The 22580-nt window shown below is 35.0% G+C and overlaps 1 protein-coding gene across 5 annotated transcripts in view; it reads right to left on the reverse strand.

The window, feature by feature from the left end:
* Window positions 1-22580, reverse strand: part of LOC125258346 (piezo-type mechanosensitive ion channel component 2) — a 118273-nt gene that overhangs the window by 78941 nt on the left and 16752 nt on the right. For 4 of the 5 annotated variants that reach the window (XM_048175244.1, XM_048175242.1, XM_048175243.1 and 1 more), the window contains exons 2-3: window positions 20619-20714; window positions 7672-7797 (exon numbers count right to left, since the gene is read on the reverse strand). In XM_048175244.1, coding sequence (XP_048031201.1) covers window positions 7672-7797; window positions 20619-20714 — 222 coding nt within the window. Of the gene's footprint in view, window positions 1-7671; window positions 7798-8284; window positions 8759-20618; window positions 20715-22580 lie in introns of those variants that run through there. The other variant, XM_048175245.1, reaches the window with a different exon arrangement.

Consider the following 22580-nt stretch of genomic DNA (forward strand, 5'->3'; position numbering starts at 1 on the left):
CATTACTGTTAAGTTCATATCGTAAAAGTCTGTTTGCATTGAAATGCGATTGATTTACCAAAGAATCCACAGTGAAATGAACCGAATACTAATAAATAAAGCTCAACTGAGACATTCACATTGATGAAAATAAATAAGGATCCTTTGAAAGGTAATGTTATTTCAGTCCTGTATCGCTCTTCTCTCCTCCTCATCTCACTAACACACCAGTGGGCGGAGCTAATGTTGCAATGATGGAGTAGGCGTTGATTTCTTCTGTGGAGGCGGAGTTTCACCTCTATATGACAGGATCAGTCGTTCTCTGGGTCTGGTGTCAATAAAAGCTGTTTTTGGACTATTTATCAAAAGCTCAAGGAAAAGTTGATTTCTCAATTCATGACCCCTTTAAGGGTGTTGTTTCTTCCGTCCTTCTGTACTTCTGTACTTTCATACTCGAGTTCAAAGCGCCAGTCAATGTTCAGTGAATCGAATCGCCATACATATCACTTTCAGAATGAACAAAGTGGCGTCAATGAGAAAAAACGGTACAGAAAATACTACCCCAATATGCCGTTTCAAGCTGTCAAACAACAAAATATCAAACTTGTTACTGAAATAATGTCTAAACACAAATAGTCTTCAGCACAGAGTGAAGTCAGCGAGTGCAATAATAATGATGTGGGACAAATATAATGTGATTTATTGGCGCAGAAGGATTGTGAGCAGAGATGATATAGACTCACAGACAATAATAGGTTTGGATTTTAGGACTCTTCTATCTTTCCACTTTAATCATCTCTATAACTCAAATATTGTAAGGGTTTTCATCTAAATCAGTCGTATAAGAAAGCATAGGGAGATAATAACTGCATCACTTTCTTTTATCTGCTGAGGATCCAAATACTTCTGCTTAAGAACAATTACTAATGGACACCAGATGTTTGGGTCTTTCTTATAGAGACGTTCACAAATATGTCAGAGTCGGAGATCAAAGCTCAGAAAGTTAACATGTCATGCTATATTTGGAAATCCTCTATCTAGTCATAATGTGAGCGATCAGTGAACGCGGTTCGAGGAGATCGCAGCTCATAAAACACGTCAACATTTCACATTTAAACCTCTGTGAGTTTACAGCACAAAGTTGTGTGCGTTCTCCAGACTGAGCGTGTCGTCTCAGGTGATCTCGAGGCCTCGTGTGTCGTGACGCTCAGGAAACCGTTCAGGATGAAGCAGGAGGCCTTCTAAACACATGATTTCATAATATTTCTCTGCGGGAAGACTAAAACACATTCAGATGGAGATCACGCTCGACTCTTTAAACAAACGGCTCGTATTCATTTCAGACCGTCTGTGGAAGTGATCGAGCCAGCAGGGAAATAAAACCGCTTATCATGTCAGAACGAAGGTGTGGGCTTCTCTGCTTACACAGATTTGGATATATTAGATCTGGATGTTTTCAGGTGTGATTTTCATTCTGAATTATTTTCACAAAGTCAAATTAAAAACAAACCCTTCCAGAAATACAGCGCTTTCTTATCGTTGAAACATCCGCAGGGCTGTTCATACATAGATTTACTGGTAAAAAAAATAAAAATAAATAAAAAACTGTTTATTAAATAAACATTACTATATATTTTATTTTATTATTATTATTTTATTTTTTATTCATTTCAATTTATTATGTTATTTTATTATTTTATTTTATTAGTGAATTTAATTTTATTTTATGTTGTTATTTTATTTTGTTATTTAATGTAATTTAATTTAATTTAATTTAATTTTATGTTATGTTATTTTATTTATTATGCTATTTTATTATTTTATTTTGTTATTTAATTTAATTTAATGTTGTTATTTTATTTTATTTTTATGCCATTTTATTATATATTTAAATTAATTTAATTTATGCTATTATTTAATTTAATTTATTATGCTATTTTATTATTTAGTTTATTTAATTTAATTTATGCTATTATTTTTTTTATTTATTATGCCATTTTATCATTTATTTAATTTAAGCTATTATTTTATTTTATTATGCCATTTTATCATTTAATTTAATTGAATTTATGCTATCATTTTATTTTATTTCTTATGCTATTTTATTATTTATTTATTTTATGTTATGTATTTTATTTTATTTATTATGCTTTTTATTATTTAATTTTATTAAATTTTATGTTGTTATTTAATTTAATTTAATTTAATTTATTTTATTATGCTATCATTTTATTTTATTTATTATGCTATTTTATTATTTATTTATTTTATGTTATGTATTTTATTTTATTTATAATTTTATGTTGTTATTTAATTTAATTTAATTTAATTTATTATGCTATTATTTTATTTTATTTTGTTTCCCATTAAAGTGAAAAGCAAGCTTACAAGCATAAAAAAAACCCACAAATATTTGTGAGACAAAGCTTAACATAAGAAATAGAATTTTGTGTAAAATAAATTTACATTGTGAAAAATAAAGTCACAATTATCAGAAATATACATGCAACTGTGAAAAATAAAGTTGACTCTCAAAATATAAAACAATATATATTCATTGCATATATTTTTATTAATTAAATAAAAAAAAAAATCCCTGAACAGATACACTGTTCATGCAGTTAATGCCCCTTGAACAAATTCATCTTTCTGTCGTCGTCAGTGACCTTGAGGAAACAGAGGTTTACGTCTCGTCTTTGTTAGAAGGTGCACATAAAAAATGTAGGACAAAGTGGAGTATTTTTAGAGAGCTGCAGATACGCGTCCTGAGGAAGCCGATCTTTATCTGCAACTACAATATTAGGACAAACAGAAGGGAGCGCGAGCAGGCGTTTGTTCTCTCTGCTGGCAGCGTTCAGTGTGGCGACAGATGAAACGCTGGCTCTGCTCAGGCCTCGTATCACTCATACCAACAATAGCTTATTAATTCTCTCAACAAACGCAGCGGGAGCTGGAAATAAAGGCATAATCGCTGGGATTGTGTAACCGCATTAAAGTCAATAATGCAAATGAGAGGAATGCTATTGTTAACTGATCAGAAAAACAGCGCTATTGTTTGAGCGCGGAGCGAAACATTTGACAAATCAGCATCTGTTGCATTGATCAACGCTTTCATCCTTCAGCAGAAACACTTCTCGTTTCTCTGTCCGTCTCATGGACTCGGCTCCGAGAGATGTCATTTTTGGCACAGGCCGGGTTTACCGCATCGCACAGAAACGCAGTGTGAACGTGCCAGAATGAGGCGTCACAATACTGATAAACACAGGAACTTTCCTTCTGCTGGGCTGAGACAAGTTTATTTGTGTGTTTCCATTCACTTCAGAATATATGAATATCTCTGTATTACTTAACTATTAAATAATTACTTTCTATATGATATGATATGATGTTTTTAAGCCATAAAAGGGAAAAGCTTATGATAAAATAATAATTTATGTGAAATAAAATCACATGGTGAGATATAAAGTCACAAATATGAGAAATAAATATGTTATGAAAAATAAAGTTGCCATCAAAATAAATATAATTACCCTTTTATTTTGTTTGGCAGAAACAACCTTTTTATGAAGGAGTGCAATAATAACTCAAAAATAAAACAGTAATTTATATCAACTGCATCATTAAATAACAACTATTTAAATTATTTTAATGTAATATTATATTATATTATAGCATAAAAACACCACTTTTAAAACAAAATGTTTTAAACAAAAAGCAATTTGTCAGGTTTCAAATGAATGATTATGTGAATTTATATATTGCTAAAGGAGAATACAAAAAGTATTTGGCATTTTCTGCTTGTCAAATGTTAGAATGATCTAAAATCATCCAGCCACTAAAATAATTGCAAAAATGGCCCAGAAAGTTATTTGTAGCACTGACAAAAGTGGTACATTGTGTGATTTAAAAGACCCCAAATACTTTTCGGCCTCTCTGTGTTCTTGCAGAGAAACATGCAAACCCGTTTAAACCATCAGACGCGTTATATATGAACTGTTTGCATCGAATGTGCTCAATATTAAACACCTGGTGTTTTCAGATTTGCAGTTCAGCTGCCATTTCCTTTCTGCTGGCGGGAAGAGATCGAGTCTTAACCCCCTTCTTCTGTTCTAGAATCAGTTCTTCTGCATTGAAGAGCACAGGAAATAAGGGCTGATGGAGGAAGAGCTGATCTCAGGTCAGGCGTTATAAACAATGCTTATTTAAGGGTATAGTTCACACTGACTGCATCACAGTGGACCTCAGCGCATGGCCTTGACTGACCGATATATAAAAACAAAGGAAAAGGAGTTGAATGCTGACGGATCAGATAAACGCACGTGTGCTTCTTGTTTGTACGTTTATCAGTTCATCGGTCGTATGTCAACGTCTCCGCACAATATACACGTCTGAGTTACAATCAGTGTAAGAGAAGTGCTTTAATTCACAAATATACTGTAGAGAGAAGAGTTCAGCCAAACTGTTCTTCTTCTGTGGAACACATTTCTGAACAAACTCTATTCAGTTTTTATTTCTTCCCCCATATAATATTAGTTCATATTCTTGGGAACCAAATCAATCTGATTTGTGAATCATTCTTTTGAGCTGACTCTTTTCAGTGAGTCATTTGATTCGCTTCACAAATCAAGTTCAACTGATTCAGAGATCTGGTTCTCAGGTTAACAGCTCCTATAAGTAAATAACAAGTTAAAGCACTTTTATGGTATTTATTGTCCTTTTTGTCTCAGGTTACCTCATGAAGAAATAATACTTAATATTAAATAGCGAAGAGCTTGTAAGAAATAGAGAACGAAGGATCAAATAATTCACCTTCACTGGGGAAAAAATGGCTTTCTGCAATACATGCAACAAATATGGTTCTGTTTATTTATAATAATGCCGATAATGCAAATGCATAACAAAATGTCATGCAAAGATTCAAAAGAATCACTCGAACGAACGTTTCACTATAGCTGGATCTCATTAGGGTTGTTCAGAAACACTTACTGTAACATACATTGAAAAAAACAGTAAAACAAAATGAGATATTATTATCTATAAAACAAAGTGTGAATGAAGTTCAGAACAAACATGTTTATTAATACTTTGCTGCATCGCAAATGAAATGAAAGGATTCAATATGAACTGTGACCGTTCGAATCAGGTTCGTTGGCAGCGTTTTTCTTTAAATTTCTTCAACACTTAGTCATTGCTCCTTGCGTATGATAAAAGTCCTTTTAGTCATTTTATATCAAATTATTGGGTCATGATATGTTTTCATGAGCGTACAACAAAAGAGCCTACGAGGGCTTATGTAAGGTTTGCGTAATACATGGCGTAAACGTGTGGTCGTGTTCAGAGAAGCTTGTCCTGGTAAAACACGAACGCAGTCGCTCAAGATCTCAGAGGCTCTATCTCTGGTTTGGCTCAGAGTCCTTCATTCGCCCGCTGTTGTTTTTGGCTCTCGTGAGCCATGAAGGTTGGTTTCCATTTAAATCTGCACACCCTGAAAGAACAAGCCACTGCATTCGTCTTTCCCTAAATCCTCTTCTTAGAAAAAAAAAAAAAGTTTCTTGGTATATGTAGGTATGCTTCTTTTTTTTTTTTGAAAGAAAGAAAGAAAGAAAGAAATGAATATGTTTATGTTCATTTAAAGTTAAAACAATATGTTTTATTTAGAAGAGCTGCATTAAATTGACCAAACGTGATAGTAAAGGTGTTTACATTGTTGCAAAAGATTTCAATTAAATGCTGTTCTTTTGAACTTTCTATTCATCAAAGAATCCCGAAGAATAAAATGTATCACAGTTTCCACAAATCTTTGAAGCTGTTTTCAACATTCATAATAATCATAAATGTTTCTTGAGCATCAAATCATCATATCAGAATGATTTCTGAAGGATCATGTGACACTGAAGACTGGAGTAATGATGCTGAAAATTCAGCTTTGATCACAAATTACAATAAATTACACTTTAATAATAAAATACATTTAAAAATAAAAATAAATTACACTTTACTATATATTCACATAGAAAACAGCTGATTTACACTGGAATAATATTTCACTGTTTTTACTGTATTTTTGATCAAATAATGCAGTCTTGGTCCCAGCTAACAGGGAACGTTCTCAGAATATTATTCTCTCAAATTTATGACCAAACGTTCTTCAGTAACACTAATATAATATTCATTCAAAGTTATCTGGTCTTTAATAATGTTCTCTAAAAGTTAGCATAAAAAAAAAAAAAAAAAAAACTTTATTTATACATCATTCTTTTTTTTTTTTTAAATGTTTTAGTCGGACGTTCATGTAACATTTTTTAAATGTAACTAATTGTTTCAGAACATTCAGAGAACATTCAAAAGTAACGTTTCAGTAATGTTTGAAGAATGATCAAATAGAATGTTCCCTTAACATTCGTGTAATCAAGTAAAAACATTTTTAAAACATTTAAAAAATTGGATGTTTGAACATTCCTTTTCAGAAATAACCGTTTCATAACTTCATGGAAACGTTACCAAAACATTCTTAGAACATTTTTTTAGTTGGGCTGAGCGTAAGAGACATACAAACCTCAAACCTTTGAACAGTATTGTACAAAAGTGTCTTTCAGCAAAAATAGTTGACAATTTTGGGGAAAAAATCCAAATAAACTGAACAGATCCTCTTTACTTCAGAGATGTAATTTCACCAAATGTCACTGTTTTCAAGCAGGTTTTTCTTCTTGTCTTCCATTAGTTGGACAAACAGATACTGCAGCCCAGTCATTATAGACACAGCAAGTATTTGCAAGTAAAATGTTGGTCAAGAGCTCCTTCGATCATGATTTTGTACTTGCAAATAGACAGAAGAAAGAGCGGCAGATCTCATGTTTGGCCCTTCGCTGTTCATAATAAGTTTATCTCCATCTTGAACACAGATGTTGTGGCTTTTACTCTTGGAGAAAGTGGCTAGCGTTGTGAGCAGGTCTGGTCTGGGTTCTGCTGGAGCTGTAGTGTCGGGGTAACATGAATCATGATCCAGGCGTGTATTTTGACCTCAGGTCACCTTTCAGCTTCAGAACGCACAAAACGGGCTTGAGCAAGCGTACGTCACTTCCTGTGCCAACTTGAGACTTGAGCATGAATACACGATTTTACTGGTTTTGCATTTTCATGGTTTCAGTGGCTAATGAATTTTGTGAACACTTTATTTCTCAGTCTGTGATGTGTAAACACTGCCAAACTATTTTATTATTTTATCAAATAATAATTTGAGTAACTGACTTTAAACTAAAAACCTGTTCACAGCAAGACGAATGTTTCGCACAAAAATTTGGTGCAATGTTTTTTCTAATTTCTGATTTCTTTTCAATTGTGTACAAATATCTGAACTGCAGTTTGAGAACATGTAAATACTGTTTGACATAAATCGAAGGCTTAAAGACTGTACCGAGGTTCGTGTACTGGGGTAACCGCTGTATTTCTGTTTGTTTTGCATAAGCGCCACCTACTGTCAGAGAGTGAATCTGCTGTATTTTTCACATTGGTCTGAACAGGCCTTGAGGTTGTGCTTCATGGTCAACTAGTAACTTGAGTATGAGAGTTCAGCTCATTCAGTTAGTTTGAATTGTGCACTTCAGCCAATAAAACTGCTTTCCTCTACTTCTTGCCCTCACGCGTGTCTGTGTAATGATCTGTAGTGAAGCGTCAGATGCAGTCGGTACTCACAGTTGAAGTGCGGCTCAATGTTGTCTCCTGCTATCAGGCTGTTGATTGTGATTTGGAAGATGAGATGCAGCAGCAGGAACGTCATACTGGTGAGACACAGAGCTTTCAGCAAGCGCCCCGTGTGGCCTGTAGAAGAAAAAGAGTAAAAACATTTACATTAGGAAACTTTCCCCGCAATTTGCATACAAGCAACTTTAGTTTAGTTCTTTTTGCTCATCAATTCTGGAGAGAGAAACAGCACAGACACTGGACAAGGATGAAATATCTAGTGTGCATGTGTCGAACGGCTGTGTTCACGTGCGCTATTAAATTCAGTATACTTAGAAAAACTATGGCTGAGTCCGAAATCACATACTTGCCTACTGGGTTAAAAACAACCCAAGTTGGTTGAAAATGGACAAACCCAGCAGTTGGGTTAAATGATTGCCCAACCTGTTGGGTAGTTTTAATAAAGTAGTTAAATAAATCTACCCTACACGTTGAGCAAACATTTAACCCAATCCTGGGTTTGTCCATTTTCAACTCAACGCTGGTTGTTTTTATCCCAGCATGTTTAAGAGTGTACTATATCATGTGGTAAAATCATGTGAGAAAAGAAGTTTGTCCGAATTACCAATACCCGGATGAGCTACTACTTCTGAAGTGTGCATACGATGGACGCTTTGAGGTTTCAAACACAACCTGTGTGTCAGAGCTGAAGTGCACTTTTGGCTAAAGTCGTAACATTTCAAAATCCTGTTGAAATCTGTGGAAGTTTCTGCAGAATTCTGTCAGCAGGTCATAACAAGAGTCAAAAAGTTTGCACAATCGTTACAGAGAAGGACCCGATGACTTGTAATATGGTGTTAGTCCTGCAGTGACGCTGTGGGGAATTCAAGCATTCATCATGTCAAGGTGAAAGTTCACTGAGTTGAAGCTGTCGTTCTGGCGTAATCCACTGCTATTAGCGGAAATTCACCCTCGTATCACAGTCTCTCTCTCTCTCTCTCTCTTATTCGTTTAGCGCTGATGTTTTTGGCAGTGTTTGGGCTGTTCATCATTGAGGATCAGAGCGAGTTCAGAGCCGTTTTCAGAAACGCTGTGAGTAATGCATGTTATAGGGTCGGAAAGGTTGTTGACTTTTGTATCACGCTACATAAACATGTTTTATGATAGAAGAGAAGGATTTGGGGTGGATGAATGTTGGTCCCTCATCAAAGGAACAACAGCTTCCTGATACAGTGGGATGCTGGGAATGACACTGATAGCATCAAATTTAAGGATGTTAAAAAACACCCACAACCCATCCGGCCCAAATGAGGAAATGACGTCACATGCAAACCAATAAGTGCTTAATTTAATTGCCAATTCTGGACAGATGATATCACGAATTAAAGAGTTAAAAAAAAAGTCCAAGCATCTGTTAGAAAGTGGAATAAAATTTACAAAACCTTAAAGGATTAGTTCACTTCAGAATTCAAATTTCCTGATAATTCACTCTCCTCCATGTCATCCGAGATGTTCATGTCTTTCTTTCTTCAGTGGAAAAGAAATGAAGGAAAACATTCCAGGATTTTTCTCCATATAGTGGACTTCACTGGGGTTCAACGGGTTGAAGGTCCAAATGTCAGTTTCAGTGCAGCTTCAAAGAGCTCTACATGATCCCAGACGAGGAATAAGAGTCTCATCTAGAGAAACCATCGGACATTTTCTAAAAAAAATTAAAATTATATACTTTATAACCACAAATGCTCGTCTTTCACTGCTCTGTGATGCTCCACGCATGACGCAATCATGTTGGAAAGGTCACGCGTGACGTAGGCAGAAGTACCGCGGTAGGGCGAAAAACTCCATCTCATTTTCAAAATCGTCCAACATCGTTGTTTTACCTTTTTTTCTAAAGGGTCTTTGACGTTCGCTTTGTAAACACTGGATCTGTATTTCCACCTACGTCACGCGTGACCTTTCCAACATGATTACGTCATGCGTGGCGCATCACAGAGCAGTGCAAGATGAGCATTTGTGGTTAAAAAGTATATAATGTTTATTTTTTTAGAAAATGGCCGATGGTTTCTCTAGATGAGACTCTTATTCCTCGTCTGGGATCATGTAGAGCTCTTTGAAGCTGCACTGAAACTGACATTTGGACCTTCAACCCGTTGAACCCCAGTGAAGTCCACTATATGGAGAAAAATCCTGGAATGTTTTCCTTCATTTCTTTTCCACTGAAGAAAGAAAGACATCTTGGATGACATGGGGGTTTTTAACAGGAAATTTAATTCTGAAGTGAACTAATCCTCTAAGTGCATCATGGATGTAGTTCATTATTAAACACTATCATGGGTCATGGAAATGGCTGAGGAGAAAATGAGGTCTGAAACGTTACAGATAACAGAATACGAGTAATATTAGTGAGTCTAAAATCACAGTGAGTCTCTTTTGATTAAATGCAGAGCTTATTAATTCACAAGAGCACATTTACAGTCATATTCAAAACATCAGAGGTAACGAGAGAGGATCGTTTCATCCCCCGTGGATTTGAGTGAAATATTACGTATCGGTCCTCAGACGCGGGCGGTTTCCGCAGCACACCGTAACTCAATTTATGAAAACATTAGGAAGTAGAACCGGGGCTAAAAGCTTCCTCATCACACAATTAGCAAACTTGCAGAAAGGATTAGAAAAAAATAATAATCTAAAAAACTCCAGAATATCCTGTAATGCTCACAGATAGGAACTGGTTAGTGAAGTTAAAACGAGTGCTGTAAATACATAAATTAAGAAAAACAGATGAAAACGAGGTTATTCAGAGGAACAAGACGTCTTTTAAAAACATTCAATCTCCCAAGTTTTAAATGCTACTGTATATTTAAAATGTACAGTCTTTTCCTTTCAGTGAAATTAACTAGAAATTACATCATATGCAAACTAAAGGTTACTGGCTATTTTAATGAAATATTTAAAGGAAATCAATTGTGTTTATCAACGATCAAGTTTCATCTCGCCCATATTAAGCAATACTTTTGAAAACATTAATTTCTGGAGCACTTGTGTCCGTCAATGTATTAACACCTACTGATAATCATTTCTAAACCACCTGAGGATCGTTGCCAAGCAAGTCTGCCAAGACTTTACGATCTTCACAATGGTTTGCTGTTATGAAAATGTTTTACAGGTCTGCTCATGCCACACTGTTTTACTGTGAGTTCAGGCCATTAGTCTAATTAGAAGACAGAAACCAAACGGGCAAATCAACCGCATGCAAACAAAAGCCCCGGTCATAGTTTGCGTCGAGATTTATTCCCGAGTCGGTGTATAGAGTGATGAAAAAGCACATAATTCAGCGGACGGACGACGAGCGAGCGGAGAGCGAGGATCAGCGTTGTGAGCTGCAGCAGGACTCAGATCAGCTCCAGCGCCGCAGAAAGGCGATACTGGCACAGGAAGCGCAAATACGGACCAGATGTGTTTGTTATTTAGCGGCGGAGGACTAAAGGCCGCTCTGTTGGCACGTCGTGTCTGCGTGCCGTTTGGCCACAGTTTCTCATTATTCTGTTCCCCGATGAGCCACTTCATCCATTCCAGCCGACTGAATGAGTCTCAGTGTTTGTGTGCGGAGCGGAATGGTGGAAATCTTTATTGTTCGGGAGAAAGAGTCCATCGCTCCTTTAATAGCTTGCACAGTACATATAAGTTTGGGTTATGATGTTTTTGAAAGAAGTCTCTTCTGCTCAGTTGATCAAAAATACAGTAAAATATTATCCCAGTGTAAATCAGCTGTTTTCTATGTGAATATACCGTACAGTCCAAAAGTTTGGAACCACTAAGATTTTTAATGTTTTTAAAAGAAGTTTCATCTGCTCACCAAGGCTACATTTATTTAATTAAAAATACAGTAAAAACAGTAAAACAGTGAAATATTATTCCAGTGTAAATCAGCTGTTTTCTATGTGAATATATAGTAAAGTGTAATTTATTCCTGTGATGCAAAGCTGAATTTTCAGCATCATTACTCCAGTCTTCAGTGTCACATGATCCTTCAGAAATCATTCTGATATGCTGATCTGCTGCTCAATAAACATTTATGATTATTTTCAATGTTGAAAACAGTTGTGTACTTTTTTTTTCAGGATTCCTTGATGAATAGAAAGTTCAAAAGAACAGCATTTATCTGAAATACAAAGCTTCTGTAGCATTATAGACTACCGTTCAAAAGTTTGGGGTCAGTAAGAATTTTTATTTTTATTTTTTTGAAAAGAAATTAAAGAAATGAATACTTTTATTCAGCAAGGATGCATTAAATCAATCAAAAGTGGCAGTAAAGACATTTATAATGTTACAAAAGATTAGATTTCAGATAAACACTGTTCTTTTGAACTTTCTATTCATCAAATAATCCTGAAAAAAAATATTGTACACAAATATTTTGTACAATTGTACACATTAAATGTTTCTTGAGCAGCAGATCAGCATATTAGAATGATTTCTGAAGGATCATGTGACACTGAAGACTGGAGTAATGATGCTGAAAATTCAGCTTTGATCACAGGAATAAATTACTTTGTCAAATATATTCAAATAGAAAACAGCTGATTTACACTGGAATAATATTTCACAATATTACTGTTTTTTACTGTATTTTTAATTAAATAAATGTAGCCTTGGTGAGCAGACGAAACTTCTTTTAAAAACATTAAAAATCTTAGTGGTTCCAAACTTTTGGACTGTACTGTATAGTAAAGTGTAATTTATTCCTGTGAATTTTCAGCATCATTACTCCAGTCTTCAGTGTCACATGATCCTTCAGAAATCATTCTAATATGATGATTTGCTGCTCAAGAAACATTTATGATTATTATCAATGTTGAAAACAGTTTTCAGGATTCTTTAATGAATAGAAAGTCTTTTGTAACATTATAAATCACTTTTGATCAATTTAATGCATCTTTGCTGAATAAAAGTATTGATTTCTTTAAAGAAAGGTGTGGTGCATCTTTGTTTGAGAAAAATATTTCACTAATCTAACCTCAGTCCATCATCTGGTAACACTATCACATCTCCAAAAGCGTTTAGAGACTTAAATGGAAAACAAAAGCTCTGAATTGACAGCAATGAGCAGGATATAAGCACGAGATATAAAATGTCTCTCCTCTCGTATAATTGACATAATTGATTTGAATCAATTCATTCTTACGCTTCAATTACTTTAAGACAGAGAGCAACTACTCAAGCCCAGAGTCTTTCAGATGATTTTTGCACAGTATATTCAAATGTTTTTGACTCACCGATTTAGGTTGATCAAAAATACAGCAAAAATATTGTGGAATATTAATTTAAAATCATTCTAATATGCTGATTTGCTGCTGAAGAAACATTTCTGATTATTATCAATGTTGAAAATTGATGAACAACATTTATTTAAAACAGAAATCTTTTGTAACACTTAACACTGCTGAATAAAAATATTCATTTCTTTCAAAAACAACAACAAGCAATACCATCGCTGTAATAAATCATGCTTTATTTTACACACTGGGCCTTTTAAAAGCAGCATGTTTAGATGTTTATTGTTCTCAGATGTGTTGGTTAGTATTTATCTCAGCATCTGGTTTCTGAGTTTACATGTCAAGAAAGTGAATCATCAACCTCTGATTCATGTCTGAAACTCGAGCAAATCTCTGCACTAGTCTGACCTTTCCTTACTGGCATTCACAGAGCCATACTGAACGCTCTTACACTAATCACTATATATATATATATACAGCTTTATGTATGTAAAACGGAGTGGTGTGGGAGGTGAAGCGGATCCACACACAGTCATTTCCTGCAGTGTTATAGTGTGAGAGTCATTAATTGGACTTTGTGTCTAATTCACAAACATTTCCTTCTTTAAACACACGAGATATACTGCGGTGTCAGTGCTTTAGGGTTATTTACACTCCGGTCTAGTGCCACGACCTTATCAAACTCTGTTTTACAACAATGCATTACAGCTTACGTTTTGGCCGAAGGTGGAAAGTTTGCAAAAATGTGGGACTAACATGAAAACACGCTAGAAGCGCAGAGGACAGCAGGGACGCTCGGTTCAGCGTGTGATATATTATCCACAGCACATCTAAAGCAGCTGTTCTTCGTTTTCAGTCGCTCATTCATGAACCCTACTTCATTTTAAGGTGATCCAGTCTTGCGTTTTGTATACAGATGATTTAGTCAACGTAGGAGTCATAAAACCTGTGATTTGTGAAAGCAGTGAAGTCTCAAACTGAGCTGCCAATCAACGAAGAAAGGTGCCAAAACTACAGGAAGAGTTCCTTATAATGATCCAAACCCGGATTATTTACTTTCTTTTGTGGAACACAAAATATGACGTTTTGAAGAATGTTCATGCCGCTCTTATCCATACAACAACATCATACAGCGACCAAAAAACATCATAAAAGCACCACCCACAGTACATTACACTCTATATTAGCAGTTTATACAACAGCTTTGAAGGACAAACACACTCAAATTTCCTGCATAAATTGAACTGATGTCACTGACTGTGAACCACTGGTCTTCTTGATACTGACTGTGTTCCAAAAAGAAGTAAATAAATGAATGAAGATGACAGCTCCTGTAAGGAACGGTGAATCATCGACCACACGACTTCCTGAGGAAGTGGGGTGAGGCCGGCTTCGGAGGGCCGTGTGGGTCGAGGTTCCTCTCTGACGAACTCTCCATTCAGTTCTGTTTCCTGAGGAAACCATCTTACCTCCTGCGTCCCTCAAGAGGACGGATCGTCCGTTTGTACTTCTATTTCTCTTTCTCTTGGGATCAATGTGGTTTCAATGTTCTCATTACTTCAATGTTTCTCCAACAAAAACTTATTAACTATTATGCTATTTTCAAGGTTCCTGATTTTGTTTTCTCCTACAGCAGGTCAAAAACACTTTAATTCTCTCATAATATCCACTGCAGCATCAGCTCTTTTCTCTCAGTGTCTGAAACGCTTCGGTCTCTCTAAGCCCCGCCTCTCTGACAGCTGCTCTGCTCTGATTGGTCAGAAACCAAGCGCTCATTATCATATCTGAATCTCAGCTCTTGATTCACAGTGATTCGAACAGTAACGATGGCGTCGGTTTTACCGTATCAATCTCATCAAAGTGGAGAAAACAGAGTTTGAACGACACGAACCAAACTCTTCCAGTCTCAGACACGACTACAGTGATTGAGGGCGGGGCAAAGAGACGCTGATCAGCCAATAAGCTGACATTATGCAAATCAGTTACAAACCTGCATGGGTTCAGCAGGAAGTGAGACTGAATTACTGACGACTCGTTTCAGTTCAGAATCACTTCTTTCTTTTAGGACACAATAACTCCATTCATCTGCACTTTGAGCTCTGAAACTTTGCAGACGTTTTACACTCACAAACAGCTGCTGTATCACACACAGAAACATCTGAAGAGCATAATAGGGGCACTTTAAAGTGACAGTTCACCAATGTCTTTCTGTCTTCAGTGGCATAATCTTCTGATAACTCAGATAACATGATTATAACACACAGCCTGTTATCACGTTGAGTCGCAGATGATTTGTGAGCTGTAATAAAATGTCTGACTGTGTTAAAGAAACTGTCAAATGTTTTAAAATCCAGCTTCGGCTTCATATGTCCCTTGGTAACCGTCCGCTGAGATCTACCCAGCTCCATGCGATCGCCTCACAACAGTCCCGTCTCAGGACAGGTGAAGGCTGTAATTAACAGCAACATCTGGTTGTAATGACGCGACGGCCGGCTGAGGAACGCTGGCAGGGTTTGATTCGCCTAAACAAAGCTTTAGCTCATGACTGAGAGCCTCACAGAGACGACGCTCGGCGTAAATCTAGAGCTCTGCTGAACTTCATGAGGACACTGAACTGTGGAGGAGTGCGTGATGAAATAAAGAGCTCCAAACGCTCTGTTCGCCTGGATCAACATGTAGTAAGTCACTTCTGCGTGAGAGTAAACTATTGCAACACAAAAAGGAAAAATGCAAGTCTGAAATTTCTGAAAAACACTGTCTAGGGGAGTCATTCTACTATATAAACATATTTGCAATGAAAATAAATAAGTAAATAAAATAAAACACCCCGTAATTCTCCAGGACACTCTTCATTCATTTCTTGGTGATTCTCACATGTCTATAATGTGAACTGTGCGCTGATAGATTTATCTATGACGTATCTGCAGATTGACAGTCTCGGTGACGTCACATGTCAGAGGGTAAAGGTCAGGCCGTGAAGGTGAAGCAGCTGCACAGACGGGAAATGTCTGAATCAGTCGAGCTCCGGGCCGGACGAACTCTTGACCCGCAGCACCGGCCGTTCCCAGTAAACAGCTGTGAGTGAATCAGCTCCAGATGTGGGAAGAGACGCTCGAGTGTTCAATCAGCAGATTCTGCACGGGCAAATTCAGCTTTAATGCCATATATTGAGCAGAGATGATGGTGCTTTACTGCTGAAGCTACGAATTCAAGAATAAAGTCATAATATTTTTGAGAAGAATCTCATTAATAGGATTAATATTATTAAACACTCTAAAAAATGCTGGGTTAAAAACAACCCAAGTTGGGTTGAAAATGAACAAATGTTTTATTTAACTCAACTATTGATTAAAAATTACTGTATTGTTGCTTAAAAAATGAACCCAAAAGGGTTGGAAATTAACATTTATTAATAAGTTTAATGAATAATAATAAAGCAATAAACATTTGTTAAATTGCTTATTAATAAATGTTCATCTTTTGATTATTATTGTTTCCTCTAGTAATTATGTGTCTGATTTTTAATTTCCAAACTATTTTGGGTTCATTTTAATCCAGACATATAGTCATTTTTAAACAATAGTTGAGTTAAATAAAACATATAACCCAACCATTGTCCATTTTCAACCCAACTTGGGTTGTTTTAGAAACCAGCATTTTTTAGAGTGTATTTTTTATTAATATTTTGAATCAGTTTCTTTTTAATATTTTCTGTTTTCATTTTAAAATGTAAAGTTTTAGTAAAATATGTCTAAAAATATTACAAAATATATCTACATAGTTTTTAATAATTTTTATTTTAGTATTAGTTTTAGTTATTTCAGCACATCAAGTTAAACTAAATGAAATTTTTATGGTTTTAGTTTAATTTCAGTTAACTGTAATTACCATCTTGCACAAAAGTCATAGAGTTTTATGAATACAATTAAATAAATGTTGACTGAAATAATAAAATAAATAAATAAATAAATAAATAATAAAAGCCATATTAATATATTGTCAAAATAATAATAATAATAATAATAATTACAAAAACACAAAAACTTTAACTTAAAATGTAAAAAAATTGAAAAAATAAAATAAAAACTAATTCAAAATATTAATAAAAATGACAAAAATACTAAAATAACACTGTCCTTTTGAACATAGGCCGAACATCGCTTATTTACTAACATATTCTTATTAATAAATTCTTTTCTGATCTAATTTTAAATAATACACATCAATTTAAGAGCTTGTTTGTGTAAAAATACACTCTGAATGTCCGTAAATGTCAGTCGTTTGGATTTTTTGGCAGTTTTATTGACGATCAGGTGAAAACTCTCTGATCAGCTCAACTCGAGTGTATCTGTAGCACTTACATATTATACCAGAGCAGCTCTACAGAAAATGTGTTTCGTTGTTATAATTCTGTTATCGGCGATCACATGGTATAATTCACGTCTGCGACACAAACGGTTTGCAGGAGAATGAGTGAGCAATAACAATAGTAAAGCTTGTCTACACAGACACGGCTAATAAACAGCAGATCAGATCACACGGCCGTCCTGTCCTCGGCTTCAGAGCCGACACAGCTGTTCAGACGAGACGTGATGCGAGCCGCCGCACGCCTGTGCGATCCCGACAGCTCAGCTGCTTCAGTCCTAAACAAACACCAGCAGATCTGATGAAGGACACGAGTGGACTGAGCAGAACAACATCTGAATACAAGCAGTTCATCCCAACAGAGACTGACATGAGAAGTGCTGAAACACAACGTGCCAAAGACACTCAGAAGAGCAGGACTGAAGAGGCATTAAAGAAACATAAAGGTGAAATAAAGGCGAAAAAATTAATGCAATCCTCTGAATTTGCAGGAATATAAATAAACACTGTTATTTTGAACTTTCTGTTTTATCAAAGAATCCTGAAAAACTCAAATAAATGCAGCCTTGGTGAGCAGAAAAAAGAAATGTTGGAAAATGTGAGCTCCGTTTCTTCTGAAGCTCATTCCTCAAGATCTCAGTTTGTCTCCATTTAATCTCATTCTCTGTCTGGAGGAACAACAGCGGTGTCAGCGAGATCATCTGTGATTCTTCTCTCTCGTGTTTGAAGGTTAAATGAGCAGGTTTGGCTTGAGCTCGAGGCCGATCCGGTGAATCTGATGAGGTAAGAGCTGAACTTGTGAACTGGTGACACACTGAGGAATGCTGGGAAAGAGAAGAGACTGCATTCCTCCCGCTCCCACTCTCTCCACCCCCTCGAACCCCTCGTGAAGCCGGAGATAAAAGATCATTCTCAGCAGTAGTTGAGCACATTCAGCAGTTATGAAGGGCTGCTGCTCATGATTTGACTTCTTTAACTTTAGTTAGTGTGTAATGTTGCTGTCTGATCATAAACAACATCTGCAAAGTTCAATGCAAAGGAGATATTTTATCGTTGACTACAACAAACGGCTGGTAGGGACTACAACGAGCTTCTTCCCGGGTTGGTGACATCACAAACCCTAAAATTTACATAAACCCCGCCCCCTAGAACACAGAACAGAAAGGGGGCGGGGCCATGTTGTTGCAATACAGTATGTAACACAAATGCAATAGCATGTCATAAAAGCAAGATGACAATATGAGTTATATCCATAATTAAACTAAACTACACCTGTTCTGTCTTCATGCAGCACATGTTCTCTGTAGGATCTTACGAGCGATTTATAGATTATCAGGACGGCACATGCTAATCGATGACTTTAAGATAGTCAACTCCACAGCAACTACATCAATTTATCCACTAACCATTCAGAAACGTCTAAAAGTTGTAACTTCTTCCTGAGTCTCTCCATCAGTGTCGACTCCGGTTTGAACAATGTAAGGCTGAACACTTTCGTCATTTTGGCTGCGTGAGATTCTCCAGCTTTGTTGTTGTTGAGCTGTTAAAGCTCCGCCCTCTTCTGGAAAGGGGGCGGGAGCAGCAGCTCATTTGCATTTAAAGGGACACACACAAAAAGCTATAATAAATGATCTGTGGGGGATTTTGAGCTGAAACTTCACAGACACATTCTGGAGACACCAGAGACTGATATTACATCTGTGAAATGGGCGTTATGGGTCTACTTTAAATGTCAAAACACACAATGCTGTTGGGATGAGCACAAAAACATGATGCACTTTAATAACATGCAGCGCTGGAACTGACAGATCCTGCTGTTGATGAGAATCATGACGGTGTCAGAATCACAGCAACATTCATGACATTCAGCTGAAGCCTTACAGCTGGAACTAATCACTCAAACCTGCAGAAACGTCACTGATAACTTCCTTCAGCTCAGTGTGTGTGTGTGTGTGTGTGTGTGTGTGTGTGTGTGTGTGTGTGTGTGTGTGTGTGTGTGTGTGTGTGTGTGTTCCCATGACTTACTACTCATTTAAATCAAATCACATCATTTCATACAGTAATGGCCAAAAGTGATATTCAGAGGGGAATACTAGTTTTTAACTTTTCCTCAAAATATTTTAAGATGAGAGATTTTAAGATTTAAGATTTTAAGATATTTTAAACTTGGTTAAGGTATTTATCTGACAAAATTATTTGGCAGAAACAAAAAACAAACTACAGCTACAGGGTTTATTTTAATGTGTAAAAAAATTCATAGGAAAAACAAAATAACTGACAGGAAAAAGCATACACTGACTACAACATAATCATTTATTAATATTTCATTGGTTTTTGCATGTGTTCATAATTTGGCCAAAAATTATGTCGCACAATTTTTTTCATGTTTCATTGCGTCACACATAAAACAATCGACTCCAAGCTATATACTGTATATATTTATATAATTTTATGTTAGTTGGATCTACCTATATTCATCACCATTACACTTAAAAGCATTATACACAGTAGAATAAATCAAATCTTGTTTTAAAATTTAATTTTTAAATTGTTTTAAATGCAATTCAACATTCAAATTCAACCCTGATTTGCTGTGAAATTTACACCTTAAACAAATCCAAGTTTAGTTATTAAAATATAAGTGTTATTTTAGTATCACTTATACACTATAAGAGTTTTTGTTAATATTTTGAATGTGATTTTATTTTTATATTTTCTTATATTTCATTTTAATTTTAGTTAGTTTTATTAGTTTTATTGTGTTTTTGTCATTTTTATATTTTTTTAACATCTATATACTTTTTATTAAGTTTAAATTTTTAGTTTTAGTTTATTTTTACTTATTTTAGTACTTCAGTTTAAACTAAACAAAAACATGAAAAAAAAAATTGCCTTGGTAACTGAAATAAAAAAAGGTTTTTCAGTTTACGTTCATTTTATTTTTTAATGAATGAAAATGCCGTTTTGGTTATAGTTTTAATGATTAATGGCCCTGGAATGAATTCTAAATTTACTGTTATAACGTCAAATAGATATTTGTTTAAGGCAGTAAAGCACTTATTCGTGATCACAAGTGAGACGCCTGTATTTATTGAGCACTAGAGGGACTCTGAGGTGAAAATATGATTATGTGAAACAGTAACCCCTTCAAATAAAACATGAAAAGACAATTATATCCTCAAAAAGTGTTTGTGAATCCTGTTTTTGCGGTTCCAGCTGTTGCCGGCCGAGGCGCTGCATTCACACGCTCATAAAGAGCGATGCAAGTCTTCACACGGGAATATCTGTCTGCAGAGGAATGAAGGGCGTCGCACTCACCTCGCATTGTTGTCTTCGTCGGCTCGGCAAAGAGCGGGATGAGTAAGAGGTAGATGAGGTAGACGAAGGACAGCCAGTTGTACCGGAACAAACATGCTGTGAAATAAAGAGAAAATGATGAGCATGTTTATCTTCTGTCTCCAGACTGCGATAAATCAGACGCTTGTTATGGTGAAGTCTTTAATTAGAGGCGGCGCCCTTCATTCATTAAAGGACTGAGATCTGGAGCTGCAGCGCACGTCAACACAGCCTCGGGCTCTGAGAGAACATCAACATTCCTGCAGATCCTCACGGATCGCCTTCCTCGCGGCCTGTGCCAAAACTTGCACGGATCATGTTAACATAATCTCACTGCAATTTTAGTCAGGCACTTATCCCAGTCACCCGTCAATCAATTACCTCCACAAACATCCCTGCAGGGCCTTCATTCTACAGCCAGCGTTTAAATGCATGTTCAATTAACTGTGTTTCACACTCAGCTGAATGAAATAAAGGAATCAAATATAAAAGCTTTTGCAAAAACAGCTGGAAAAAGTAGAAAAAAAAAAAAAAGAGGACAATTTGTTTTAAAGATGTTTTAAATAAAATAAACTGTGATGGACTGGCCATCCATTCAGGGTGTTGGAGAATAAAAAAATAAAATAAAATAAAATACCTTGAAAAAGAGGATAATTTGTTTTGAAAATTCCACTTGGTCTGATATTTTGATAAATTAAATAAAATAAATAATAAAATAAAGTAAAATAAAATAAAATAAAATAAAATAAAATAAAATAAAATAAAATAAAATAAAATAAAATAAAATAAAATAAAAAAATAAAATAAAATAAAATAAAATAAAATAAAATAAAATAAAATAAAATAAAATAAAATAAAATAAAAAAAATAAAATAAAATAAAATAAAATAAAATAAAATAGCTTCAGAAAGTTGGAAAAAGAGAAAAATTTGTTTTAAAGATGTTTTAAATAAAATAAACTGTGATGGACTGGCCATCCATCCAGGGTGAAAATTTAACTTGGTCTGATATTTTGATAAATAAAATAATAAAATAAAATAAAATAAAATAAAATAAAATAAAATAAAATAAAATAAAATAAAATAAAATAGCTTCAGAAAGTTGGAAAAAGAGAAAAAATTGTTTTAAAGATGTTTTAAATAAAATAAACTGTGATGGACTGGCCATCCGTCCAGGGTGAAAATTTAACTTGGTCTGATATTTTGATAAATAAAATAAAATAAAATAAAATAAAATAAAATAAAATAAAATAAAATAAAATAAATAAAATAAAATAAAATAAAATAAAATAAAATAAAATAAAATAAAATAAAATAAAACAAAATAAAATAAATAAAATAAAATAAAATAATGACCTTGAAAAAGAGGATTTTTTTTTTCTGAAAATTTAACTTGGTCTGATATTTTGATAAATAAAATAAAATAAAATAAAATAAAATAAAATAAAATAAAATAAAATAAAACAGCTTCAGAAAGTTGGAAAAAGTGGATAATTTGTTTTGAAGTTGCCACTTGGCCCGATATTTTAATATCTAATGCAATGAAATCCATGTATTTTTGTGTGGTATAATTATGCCAAACTAAACAAACCCAACCACTTGTGTAAATTATATACCTATTAAATCTGTTATGACAATTTATAATAATCATGAACTGAAAGAAAGCAAGTCAAGACAAGGTTCCTTCACTGACATCTGCCAACCCTTCTCTGTCACTGCGGCTCAGGAGAAGAATAAACATCATATTAAGCTGAAGTACTGCTGGAGAGAGTCTGCTGGAAGAGCCAAACGTACGCTTGCTTTATTAATGGTGAGGAGCACTAAATTAGTCTTAATTAAATGAAACGTATGGCTTTCATCAGTGCCAGCGTTCATACAGGAACTGAGATTTAACATTTCTGCGCTGCGAACCGTTGGGTTTCTCCGAGCCTTCAGCCTTGTTTTC

Source organism: Megalobrama amblycephala, linkage group LG22 (genome assembly GCF_018812025.1).
Source record: "Megalobrama amblycephala isolate DHTTF-2021 linkage group LG22, ASM1881202v1, whole genome shotgun sequence".
Classification (NCBI taxonomy): Eukaryota; Metazoa; Chordata; class Actinopteri; order Cypriniformes; family Xenocyprididae; genus Megalobrama; species Megalobrama amblycephala.